The sequence below is a fragment of the Episyrphus balteatus genome, chromosome 1 (genome assembly GCF_945859705.1).
Source record: "Episyrphus balteatus chromosome 1, idEpiBalt1.1, whole genome shotgun sequence".
Classification (NCBI taxonomy): Eukaryota; Metazoa; Arthropoda; class Insecta; order Diptera; family Syrphidae; genus Episyrphus; species Episyrphus balteatus.
In genome coordinates, this window is record NC_079134.1 from 17331719 (window position 1) to 17345685 (window position 13967).

Sequence of the window (13967 nt, forward strand, 5' to 3'; positions counted from 1 at the left end):
TGTTGACAAAATGTTTAGGTAAAACTTTCTTGCCTAACTTTCCAGTCAGCTTTCCAATAAAATTACCTAAATTGGAAAGATTTTTTTTGACAGTTGACCAATCAGAGAGCGAGAAATTATCTAAATATTTAGGCCCTAACGTTTCTGAACCTGCCCAATATTAGGGACTAGATATTTAGGCAACGTCATTTTCTGAACGGAAATAAGATTAAAATGACTAAATTAGTTTGGATCTGATTTTATTGTCAAATTTCGAAATTTATTGAAGAATTTCACAGACCGCATGGGGCAGACACCAAATTTCACTTAACTTAAATGAATAAATAATATTAATTATAACCGATAATGCACTTTTTAGTTGTTTTTCACTCAAATAAATTTAATTTAGAGCCGATTTTTCCATCTTCTAATAAACAGTCAGTTAACTGTTCGACGAATAAATTTATCAGGCTTATAAACAATCGGATAACAACATTGAATTTTTTAATCAAAAATAATTTATTCTACAGAATAACAAAAAAAAAAATTGTCAAATTCAATAATATTCAAAACTAAACGTCTTTTTTATTTATAATTGTTTTTGTTTTCTTGTGTTCCTCTATATTCTTTGTCAAAATTATTTCAAAGCAGCTTTGACAATTGACACAGTATTTTTATTGATATTATTCCTTAGAATAATTTTTATTCGTCTCTGAAAGAAGCAGATAGTTTTATTCATAGGAATAAGCTATATCTGCCTGTTGAAAAAATGATTTTTTCTCTATCAGGAGAATAAGTACTAACTGACTGTTTAACTGACTGTTGAAAAATTGGCCCTTAGCTAAAATAATTCTTTAATTAAAAACAATCTGCTGTCATGTTGACAAAAAAAACTTTCCTAAATTTTTAGGGAAAATTTTCTTGCCTAAGTTTCCAGTCAGCTTTCAAATAAAATCACCTAAATTGGAAGGATTTTTTTTGACAGCTGACCAATCAGAGACCGAGAAATTACCTAAATATTTAGTCCCTAACGTTTCTGAACCTTCCCATTCTAAAGAATAATTATAATTTTTCTTGATTGAAAAATTCAATGTTGTTATCTAATAGCCTAATAACTTATGGAATAAAAATTCTTAAATTTAAGCTTTTCTAAGAGAATATGTATGTATTGCACTGATAGTTTAAGATGGTTAAAGTCCTAAAACTTTTCACTTATAAATATTTTTAATATATAAATAAATACAAAATACAATGTAAAAAAGGAAGATAAAAAGTGATACAGTTACTAATAAGAATGCAATTTCTTATTTTTAAGATATTTCAAATTTATGCATATTTTTGTTATGAAGACATAAATAGCTTTTTTGTTGTAAATTCCGTCAATTCATGGACAATACAGTGTTTTTTGTCTCTTCTATAAGAAAAAATTAAAATTTCACTTATGTTGTTTCGACAATATAGGAAATTTAATTTACTAGTAATTTTTTTTTTGGCACTATTTTCAATTCTTCACTCAAAATACTACCAAAATCAGCTCTCACTGAAAATGAAAACATTCTGCCAAGCTGTTTAAATACGATTTATGTGAAAAATACGAACGAACAACAACCGTTTCCAATATGTCTCGATACAATATAAATATTTTACGACTTATTATCGACTCTCTCGTAAATTGTGTGTCCATTCTTTCGTTTTGCAATCAAAAAAAATTGTCTGAATTTTTATTTTCTTTTATGTTTATTTCTTCATTTCATTTTTTATCATAATTTGACAAAAGAAAAAAAAAAAGATAATAAAAGAAAACAATAACTGTGCCATCTGTTTTTTTTTTTTTTATACAATGATGAAAAGAAAAGGAAACAAAAAATCGAAATCGATAAAAAAACAACAACAAAACAAAAAAAATGTGTTTCTTTTTTCATTCAAACATTACTTTAGAGAATGAACCGATAGCAAATTTTCATGTCCTTCGAATGTGTCTGGTGTCCTGATTCCCGATAACGATAGACGAGACGTATAAGATGTCAAACACGCCTGATTGGCTTCATCCATTTGTCCGATTGATCAAATATTGAATACACATTGTAGAGGTATCTGTATATATTCGTTACCCAAAGGCGTACCCTAATACCTCCACTATTGATTCAAAAGTTAGTTCTGGCCTGACAGAATACCCCCAACCAGCAACCACCATTATCCTTCCCATCATCAGAGAGCAGGTCCTGATGGTGAATTGGAATGAAGTCTGTAAAATTAGATTTTGATTGATCCTTGAATATAAGAAGCTTTACGATGCCACGAACGTTGACGACGGACGTTGCTGATTGTTAGACGTCCAATGACGACGACGACGACGACAACAACGACGACTAATGTTTGTTTTGCGGTTCCTGTATCCTGATGTTGTTGCATTGTTCTCTTAGGCTACTTTTACTATTCTGTACTTGGCACAACTACAGTTCTTGTCTTGCCTCCTTTAGAGATACATTCCTTAACCACAACAAAGCGAAAGCATTTTCATTAATTTAAAAGCATTGTTCACAGTAAGTGACCAAGGGTTTTTTTTACGACCGTTGCCGTTGGTTGGGATATATCCAATCCACGTTAACGAATCTTTCCATTTTGAGGTTAGGATTCAATAAAATGAGTAAATTTGTTCGGCTAAACTGAAATAAACATTTTTTTCTTTCTTCTCAATTTTATATTTTATTGAATACGCCATCATCATCATCATCATCATCATCGATTAGGTTCTATTTTGTGGATAACCAATAATCAGATTTGAGCTAGAAAATGCGTTTATTTACGCGGCTTACCATTAGAACATTATTATGTAAAGTAATTGCATTTCATTCTATATCAAAATATCGGTAGCTATAATGGTTTATATATTTTCAATTAAGGTTTAATATTCAAATTCTATTGAAAAGATTTCTGTGTAGGTTGCAAATTTGTGGCAGATTGACCGCACTTCCATTGACTGATGATTATAATATTAATTTTAGCGCGGACAGATTTAATGGAAAATCAGTTAATGGAATTTATTTTGAACTTTTTTCTTTTTTTTGAAAGAAGATTAGACTCTGGGTTGCCATAAGCTCAATTTGGTGTTCTTTGATGATGTTTATCAGATTCTTGGTCGATAGTTAGATTTTGTCTAATTTAATTAAATTTCTCATTCAGAAAGTTGAATCTTCAATGGAGACTTTTTACTACATTTGGGAATACTTTTTAAATTTTTAAATTTCACATTCAAAAAATCGCATCTTCAATGAAGAATTTTTACTCCATTTGGGAATTTTTTCTACTGTGTTAATTTCTCATTCAAAAAGTCACATCAATGAAGCCTTTTTACTCCATTTGGGCGTACTTTTTACAGTGTAAATTTCTCATTGAAAAAGTAGCATCTTCAATAAAGGCTATTTACTCCATTTAGGCATTATTTTTCTTTCGTAAATTTCTCATTCAAAAAGTCGCATTGTCAATGAAGACATTTTCTCCAATGGACATACTTTTTAATTTGTTTTAATTTCTCATTAAAAAATCGTATCTTCAATGAAGACGTTTTATTCCACTTATTCATACTTTTTACTGTGTAAATTTCTCATTCGAAAAGTCGCATTTTCAATGAAGACTTTTTACTCCATTTGGACATTCTTTTTAATTCGTTAATTTCTCATTCAAAAAGTCGCATTTTCAATGAAAACTTTTTACTCCATTTGGACATAAAATTTGACTTCGTTAATTTCTCATTCAAAATGTCGCATTTTCAATGAAGACTTTTTACTTCATTTGGACATACTTTTTTACTTCGTTAATTTCTCATTCAAAAAGTCGCATTTTCAATGAAGACTTTTTACTTCATTTGGACATACTTTTTATAGTGTAAATTTCTTATTCAAAGAGTCGTATCTTCAATGAAGACTTTTTATTCCACTTGAGCTTTCTTTTTACTTTGTAAATTTCTCATTCAAAAAGTCGCATCTTAAATGAAGACGCCATTCGCTCTTCATTTTGTAAATTTCTCATTAAAAAAAGTCCGTTATTGGATTGGAATGGACTTAAAGAGTTTGCTTTTCATCAAGTCTTCATCAATAATTCCGTGTAGAGAACTTTAATAGAAACAATAGTAGGAGTTTATTAATGACCCATATTACAATTTTTTTTTATCATAAAAAGATTGTCATATATTAATAGGAACTCTCGTTGAGGGGCAGTAAAATCTTACCTTACCTTAGGTCAAAGTTCATCAAAATCCTTATAAAAAATTTTGTTTGAGTTCTTCCTCCTTGATTGAACAAGTAATTAACATTTTTTTTTACAAACAGATCCCTTTAATTATTATTTCTGTTTGAATATTTCATTAATCATACAAACAAGAACATCTCCATCTCCTTTTGATATTGACAAAAAAACAAAAGACTCCAACACACTTTTTGTTGAATCTACAATTTTCCCATCCCATTCCATCGGATCCTTCGTTTTTGCCTATTCAAAGATATTTTCTCACACATTTTTCTTTCTTAATGAGCATCTCAGGTATTATTCTTGCTGATTTATGTACCTTAAGCCCTACACACACATATAAAATATTGAAATCTAATGCTTGCCATCCAACAGAAAACAGAAAACACCTGCCATCATTTATCCCATGCGCATACCACTTTTTTCCCTTGTAAAACTTTTTTCAAATAAACTTTTTCTTTTTTTCATTTTCTGCATTCAACGGAATATTCTGTTTTTCGTTTTGTTAGCTTTAGAGAAAGAGAGTTATACGTACTTATATTTCATCATCATCACAAGAGTGTAGTGGAATTGAACACCCTGTGTTAGTGCATTCTTGGCATTAGTGAAGGTTCTGTGATTTACGAAAGTGCACAATGGTGTTTTCCTTATCAACAAGGATTAAAAATACTCTGGAGTTTCTTCGAGTTTGCTATGTTTTGCTTTCTTTACAGAAAAAAGTTAACAGCCATCGGGATTGAAGGGGAAGGAAACAGGAATTGCATCGACGATGAGGAGTGAAAATCTTTGGGCTAGCAAAATGTACAAGTGAAGCGAACAATAAAAGCTAAACAACGTCAATACTGGAGCATGATTTACATTGAAGTGAATTTTTCCAGCGTCATCGTACAAGTAAATCCAAACTTCTATTTTCCATATCAAAGGAAGTTGCTCAAATATTCATTTAGTATAATTGTGATTGAACTTCAATGTAGTGATGGCCAGTTATATGAATGGAAATCTAGTACAAAAAAATTTTAATAAAACAGTAAACACACCTTCAAATAAATAAACTTTTTGTAGTAGTTTGTTTTTATAAGAATGAGTTTAATATTCTTTACAAGAAAGGAGATACTAATTAGATACAAAAAATAGTATCGATAAAAGAAAAGGAGACACCACTGCTATAATAAAAGAAGAAAATTGCATTAATGTATGTGAGCATCTCAAGTTTGCGTTTCGAGGAAAAAGTCTTAAACAGAAAACAAACTTATAATTAGTTTAGTTTTATGCAAAGAACAGTGTAAAAAAAGAAGAAAGAATATTGAAGGTAATAAAAGGTGTTAAACTATTTTGCTATAAAGAATATTTTTTATATAATAAGTGTTTTCTTTTTAAACAGAAAAAGAAAAGAAGATTATTTGGTATTAGTTCAGATCAGGTATTTTTTTAGTAGAAGTTAGCAGGAAATGGAACTTTAAAGCAACGCAATAAGAAAAATCTTAACTTTTCGCTATCAAAAGTACATAATTAATCATAATTTTGTATTCCTTATGTTAAATCTTTAACTATCATTGCTCTTACTTATAGGCTATTGATTATGTCGAAAAAAACAGGGCAATAAGGAACTAAGACGTTCACGGGTTTTTATTGCAGGAATCGTTCAATGTATTATAAAAGAACATAAAACCGCAGAGTGCTATTAAATGAGAGGGTGGAAACTGAAGATAGGGGTGTTAAAGCCCCCTTTTTGGTTTTTTCAATATATCTCGTAAACCGAGCAAAATTTTAGTATATTGCTCTCAAAACTTTTTGTAGAGAATTAAATTTCCTATTAGAATAATGTTTTTTTAAAAATTGAAAAAAAAAATTTCCATACCAAAATAGTCGAAACCATTATAAAAAAAATATCAAAAAAATCGATTTTTTGAGTTTTTTTGCTTTTTTGGTTGTACATTTTTTTTGGGTTGAGATAGACATAAACATTGCTCCAAAGAAAAAAAGAAAATTAAATTTCCTTTAAAACCCTGTACTCACTAAATTTTTTCATTGAAAATTAACCGAAGTATGGCCATTTTAATCTATCTTTTTTTCGCATTTTTAGTTTTACTCAAGTAAAACAGAAACATTTGAGGGGAAAGTACGATAACTTAAGCACCAAGAACTGATAATGAGATTTTGTAGAGGGGTTAAATACAATCATTGTTTACTATGGGAGGGGGGGGTCTATGTCCCCCCTTTTGGCGGGAGGGGCAATTTTCTAAAAAAAATACTTAAAATAAAAAAAAATTATTAAAAAAACAACGGCAACACTCACAGTTTTGATTGATACTTTTTTCAAAGCCTGGAATTATAAACTTAATATTAATTTTAAAATGAAGTTATTTTAATCAGTTGTTTTTGAAATAAACGAGTGATTCCAATAATGAAAGTATTTTGTCTATTTTTTAATTTTCTCAAAAAGTAGAAGGCATAAGAACATTATGATTTTCATGATTTGATAAGAAATCAATTAAGGCAGTTTACTTTGTCGATCAATTTCGTATTGAAGTCCACAGTCTTTGTGAAAATTGTACTCAATGTGCTTTTTAAACTTTTTTTTCACAAGTTTTGACTTTGAAATCGGGTATTTCAAAAACAATTGATTAAAATAACTTCATTTTAAAATTAATATTAAGTTTATAATTCTAGCTTTTGAAAAAAGTATCAATCAAAACTGTGAGTGTTGCCGTTGTTTTTTAATAATTTTTTTTTATTTTAAGTATTTTTTTTTAGAAAATTGCCCCTCCCGCCAAAAGGGGGGACATAGACCCCCCCTCCCATAGTAAACAATGATTGTATTTAACCCCTCTACAAAATCTCATTATCAGTTCTTGGTGCTTAAGTTATCGTACTTTCCCCTCAAATGTTTCTGTTTTACTTGAGTAAAACTAAAAATGCGAAAAAAAGATAGATTAAAATGGCCATACTTCGGTTAATTTTCAATGAAAAAATTTAGTGAGTACAGGGTTTTAAAGGAAATTTAATTTTCTTTTTTTCTTTGGAGCAATGTTTATGTCTATCTCAACCCAAAAAAAATGTACAACCAAAAAAGCAAAAAAACTCAAAAAATCGATTTTTTTGATATTTTTTTTATAATGGTTTCGACTATTTTGGTATGGAAATTTTTTTTTTCAATTTTTAAAAAAACATTATTCTAATAGGAAATTTAATTCTCTACAAAAAGTTTTGAGAGCAATATACTAAAATTTTGCTCGGTTTACGAGATATATTGAAAAAACCAAAAAGGGGGCTTTTACACCCCTATCTTCAGTTTCCACCCTCTCATTTAATAGCACTCCGCGGTTTTATGTTCTTTTATAACCCATTGAACGATTCCTGCAATAAAAACCCGTGAACGTCTTAGTTCCTTTCTAAATGACATAATCAATAGCCTACTTAGTTATCGAAGAATTTTATTTATATTTACTTTTCAAAACTTACTACATTATATTAGTTGATTGGAAAATAGCAAGTTGAAAAAAATCAAGTTGAAAAACAATTTTTTTTATATGATGAAAATACGTATACGCCATAGTGACCATCGTTATAAAGTGGTAATATTGGGTATTGCTTTTGTATTATGAATTCTGTGCTGTGAAATTCTATTCTATTATGCATCGATGCCACCTTTAATCCTTCATCTATTTAATGATCTTTGTCACTAGGAAAATCGGCAGTTTGCGATCACATATTGGACAATACAAATGAGCATCATTAAATCATGAGATCCCGGCATCGGCACATCACGGTCATTTTGGATAAAGCTAAAAAGACCCTGTGATGAAATGATTATTATTTTTTTTTTTTGTATTTTAAATAAAAATCATTCATCAATAAAAGACACATTCAAATTTCTTTTATGTAGGAACTAGAAAATTAAGACAAAATTAAAACAAAAATATTTTCATTTTCTTTAAAAATATTATTTTTTCAAACAATGTTTTTAAAGAAAAAATAAAAACCTTAAACTAAAACTAAATAAAATTGACTTAAAAAAAATCCAAATATTTTCAAAATACATATCTATTATATATATTAAAGTTTGGTTTTGTGAACGTGTACGTTCGGTAACCGGTCACACCGGCTGACTTATTTTCTTAATTGTTTTTTTAATCAAAGAGGTATTAGAGGAGAAGGTTTTAGGCCAAAAAATTAATGATTTTATAGGTTAAATAGCTGTAACACGACATTGAAAATAGAGGCTATTTTCTAAACGGTAAGTTGTAGAGAGTTGAATTTTTTTTTAAATGAAAGATAAATTTATTGTTAGGTTGAAAAAGGTATTGCAAAAATTCTAAAAAATTTCAAAACTAAGTTGTGAAGGTTTTTGTTCAGTGAAAACATCTGGTAGAACTTCGACAAAAGGCTTATTAAAGGTAGGGAAAATTTTTTACGGAAACTTTAGTTACACGATTGGAAAAATACTAAGAAAAAAATTTAGGCGTCTTATTTAGATTTTTTTCATAGGCCCTGGATTTTGAAATTTGAATTTTTGAAAAACAACTAATTTTTAGGGACATTTTTGAGTAGTTTTTAATTTTTTTGTAATTTTTATAAGCCTCCAAAAAATCTCAAGCTTATAGGAAATATAGGCTTTAGTCATACGCAAGCATTTACAAATTTTTAAATTTTAAAATGATTTTTGACCGAATAACGGGAAAAACAAGTTTTTTTGTCCCAAGTTTTTTGGCCGTTTTTAACAAAGGCCATTTTTACATAGGCCACTTTTGCTAAAAGTTTAAAAGTGAATATTTTTAAACTCATTTTACGAACTTTTCAAGTTTTGATTCCCTTTTTCATTTAAAATGTTAACTAATTATAGAGTCGAAAATTAAAAATAAATACAAAAAATGGCGGAACGAAGTCTGCCGGGTCAGCTAGTGTATATATATTTTTAAAATTTTATTAAATTGAAAAAAAAAAAACGCAAAAATAATTTATTTTTATTTAAAAGATTTCATTTGACTTTTTAGCCCTGATTTTTCAATCGTCAGTTAGACTATCAGAAGAATAAATGTTAATATAAAAAAAACTTTTATTCCTAGGAATAAGCTCTATCTGAGGTTTATCTGACTATTGAAAAATTGGTCGAAATTTAATTGATGATTTTTAAAAATAAAATGCATGACTGTGTTGGACGAAGATCACCTAAAATGCATGGTTTTTTTTGCCAAGATGACTTCCGTCTTAAATGAAGCAGAAATCCACTTAATTTAAATGAAATCTTCTTATTGATGTGTTTATAAGAAGATTTTCATGTTAAATTCATTGAATTTCCACTTTATTTAAAATGGAGGTCATCTTGGCAAAGTCCACTTAATATTAGGTGCTTTTTTTTCTTTGAAGGAATCAAAATCACTTTTTTAAATTGTTTTAAACTCCAAACAGAGTATGTCACTTGTATAGCAACCTTTATGAAAAAAATTTGTATGACGTTTTACGTAAAATTGCCAGAAAATTCTTTTATTCGTATTGAAATTATTGATTTTGCTAAAACAAAATTTGAAATTTTTTTTATACCTAATCCAAAAATATTTTTTTTAAAATTTGTTTTGATTAGTAGTTTTTTTTTTCAAAAAAAGTTGAAATCGGTTTGATATTTTACGAGAAAGTCGGAAACCAAAAAACGGTTCTATGGCCACTACCATTAAAAACGTCCAAAAATATTTTTTTGAGAAATACATTTTTATTATAGTTCGTCATCATATTATCATATATCTTGAGTTCGATTTAAATTAAATGGACACATTTTGTACTAATTCAACTTCACTGTTTCCTGAATTTTTTTAACTTCAAGAGATAGTTACAGTTTTGACTTTATGAAACCTTTTTTTTTGAAAATAAAAATTTGTATTTTCAACAAAATTTAAATTTGCATCTAAAATAAACTACGGCAGCAGTGAGAATTTTTTTTTGTTCACTAAGCTGATAATATTTTAAATTACCAATGTTTTAAAAAAGAATGATGAAAATAGAAACTATTTATTATTCAGCTTAAGAAATATCTTGAAGAATGGAAGCTTCTTAATGACCGGCAGTATGGCTTTCGTAGCAATAGATCCACTGGATCTTTACATCGTTTTGGAGAAAGTAAGATTGTTGCGCTTGATATTTCAAAGGCATTTGATAGAGTTTGGCATCAAGCTCTCTTATCGAAAATGCTTGCATTCGGTATTGATGAATCTCTTCTTCGTTGGATTAGAAATTACCTTTCGAACCGTTCAATTCAAGTCGTTTTGGATGGATTCAAGTCTGAAACCCATAATATAAACGCTGGTGTGCCCCAGGGCTCCGTATTGTCTCCTTCTCTCTTTCTCATTTTCATTAATGATTTGCTCTCGGAAACTTCTTATCCATTAAATTGTTTCGCAGATGATAGTACCCTCAGCTTTTCATATTCGTTTGAAGATTCACACCCATGTCATTCGGATGTGGAACTCCAACGGCAAAATATGATAAGCTCATTAAATTCTGATCTCGAATGCATTGTCCAATGGGGAATAAGAAACAGCGTAGAATTTAATGCTTCTAAAACACAATGCTGCTTACTATCATTAAAACGAAACCTTCCCCCTTTGCCACTATCCATGAGTGGTACTTGCATCGAGGAAACTGATCAGCTTTCGATTCTAGGTATGTCCACCTTTTGTGGAATGAGCACATATTCGATGTAGCCAAAAACTCTGCGAAATGCTTAGGTTTCCTCCGAAGATGTAAAAAATATTTCACCCCTTCTGATCTGGCTATAATCTATAAAGCATATATTCGTCCAAAGCTCGAGTATAATTCCCATATCTGGGCAGGTGCTCCTAAGACCCACTTGAGTTATTTGGATAGAATTCAAAATAGAGCTTTTATATGATAGGTGATAGGTTCATTACTGATACAATCCCACCTCTTGAGCACCGCCGGAATGTATCATGCCTGTCCTTATTTTATAGGTACTTTTTTAAAAAATGTTCTAATGAAATAGCTAGCTGCATTCCTCCCCTTAAACAATTCAACCGTAATACTCGTACTTCAAGGAATGCCCATCAGTTTACACTTGAGCCCAACTTCGGACGTACCGTCAAATTCAGAGATTCTTTCTTTAGTCGTACTACTAGAATGTGGAATGCATTACCCGCCTCAGTTTTTCCCTCCCATTTTAATGTTCAGAACTTTAAAACCAATGTGCATCGGTATCTCCTTTTACATCCCTTCCTCCTTTCCTAAAGCTCGTACTGTGTATATATACATATTAAGGGTACCCAAAACCCCTTTAGTGCGTGCTCATTATAAAAAAAAAAAAAATTAATCATTACGGTTCCGAGATATTGCCATTTTTTGTAGATTAAATTTCATCAATACCAACTTCAACAATGTTTAAATGAAGTCATACTAATTTTTATCTAAAAATAGAACTGCGAATAATGTTCACAGACATTTTCCAATAGAAACCAGTTCATTGTAAAACTCAAATTTATTAAAAGAAATATTACATTGAAAATAAAAATCCAATTGGTTGATAGGTCGGTTGTTACAATATCTATTTCAAGGAAACTGAATTAAATTAAATTCCTTTACACGAACTGGATTATTCATTCAAATTCCATTTAAGTCTTCTGTTACCTTGTCAGAAAATTGTTCATCCCACACAAAATGTCAATCTCATTGTAATTTTTTTTTTAAATTCAATCGTTTTTTAACCTTCTGCATTTGGAAACATTAATATAAAATTTCATAGCTACCATAGAATGCAAATAATCTTAATCAAAATCATGTTTCTGTTTCGTGTTTCTATTTTTTTTTGTTGTATATTTTCTGCTCTGTTACCATGATTTTGGATTTTCAAAGATTGTCAAATCAGAAAAAAAATAACCACCATCAAAAAAATTTTAATCTTAAATGTCAATTTTTTCCTTCGTCAATGGAAAGAAAACGCTTTTTTATGGTTTCTCGGTTAAGGCGAAATCAACTCTCAAATCTCAAACCCACCAACCGACGACTCAACCCCAAACCCCCCCCCATCATCACAACAACAAAAGAAGCAAAAATCAAATTAAGGCTACAAATAACAGCAGTCTATATGTATGTAGTTGTAAGAGTATATATAGAAGTTTGGTTTTGGACTTACCTCTGGAGGCAATCCTCACGTCCTGATATAGCCAGCTTAACAATATCAGCAAACACGGGTATGACCACCCAATCGTTTGGTTTCGTTGGTTTTTTCTCCGACGATGACGATGACAGTGTCGTCGATGTTGTTGTCACTAACGTTGCTGCTGTTGGTGGCACCGGCAGTTGTGGCAGTGGCGGCGGTAGCGGTGGCGTTGTCATCATTGTCGTCGTCGTCGTCGACGATGTCGTTGTTGCTCCTGTTACCGTTGTCGTTGACGATGATGTCGCCGCTGTTGTAGATGTGGATGATACCACCACCACAACCGTCGTACTATGATCAGTCTTTTGGTTTTCATTTAAGACGATTGCTTGTTTTGTCCACAAATCCCCATATCCTTCGGCATGTCGTTGCATACAATCCAATTGCTGGCATGTCGATGATAACTTACTCCACTAAACATATCATTGGGATGGTTGTTGTTGATGGCGTATATATATCCAGCAGCACAGGTCGTTGATGATATTCCAATTTCCATTATACCAAGAAAGAGAACAAGAAAATCTACAAATGTAGGCAACAACAATAAACAGACGAGAAGACGAAAAAAAAAAAAACACCCACAAACCGTACACATCCATGTCGACCACAAAAAAAAAAAAATAAAAAAAAAAGGAATACAAGGACATTACAGTAACAAGGATTGGATACCATATTGGTGAGTGAGAGTAATGGTGTTGAAAAGAAGCCCTGTCATTTTTTTTCCTCATTTTTTTCTTCCATTTTTTTGGGGATAGAATTCAATTCTTGTGATAAGCAGAATCGCACAGGATATGTGTGTTGTATTGTGTAAGGGTATTGTGCTCTTTCGACAGGATATGGCTTTGCCATTACCTTATGTATACTCAGTTACAACCTATACAACAGAGTAGAGCAATGGAAGGAGGAATCCTATTCCAATTGTTACATAGATTGAGGATAATAAATCCTTAATGGAAATTGTAAATCAGATTTTATGACATGCTAAATGCCTTGAAATCCATCGAGCAGAGTAAAATGGGGCATAGGGGGGTTATATACATTGAAATTATATTATTTCTTGTCGTTATGGTGATTGGTGTGTTAAATCCCTCCCCAATGATATAGGTACCTGGCAAATATACACAAAACCAATAAGGACGAAATTTCAAATTTATTAAGAAGATTCATAAAAGATTTGAATTCTCATTCTAGTCGTTTAACAAAAATAATTATCTATATTCCAGACAGATAAATAAATAAAAGGAGAGGAGTTTGAATGTCCTTTATGAATAAAAAAAAGGATAGTTTAGCAAGATAAATTTAAGCTATTTCTTCTGTGGTTCTGGTTTTTTTTTTTTTTTTTGTTGATACAAAAAAAGTATACATCAGAATTTCTACTGCGTTAAGATTACTTTTTTTGCAAGAAATATTAATTGCTATGAGGGTGAGTAATGAGGATAGGGAGAATATAGTCTTCATTATAATTTTTGCAGATGATGTTGTTTTCTTAATGCTTTTATCTCACATCTCTTTTTTTTTATTATTTACAAACTAAGTCAGAACTGGTTAAAGCTTAAACATGGAAGATATTATTATTAATCTT

At 30.3% G+C, this 13967-nt stretch overlaps 1 protein-coding gene across 1 annotated transcript in view; it reads right to left on the reverse strand.

Annotated features, from left to right (window-relative positions):
- Nucleotides 1-13967, reverse strand: part of LOC129907400 (ras-GEF domain-containing family member 1B) — a 281991-nt gene that overhangs the window by 86744 nt on the left and 181280 nt on the right. The window contains exon 10 of the mRNA XM_055983580.1: nt 12362-12798. Coding sequence (XP_055839555.1) covers nt 12362-12798 — 437 coding nt within the window. The remainder of the gene's footprint in view (nt 1-12361; nt 12799-13967) is intronic.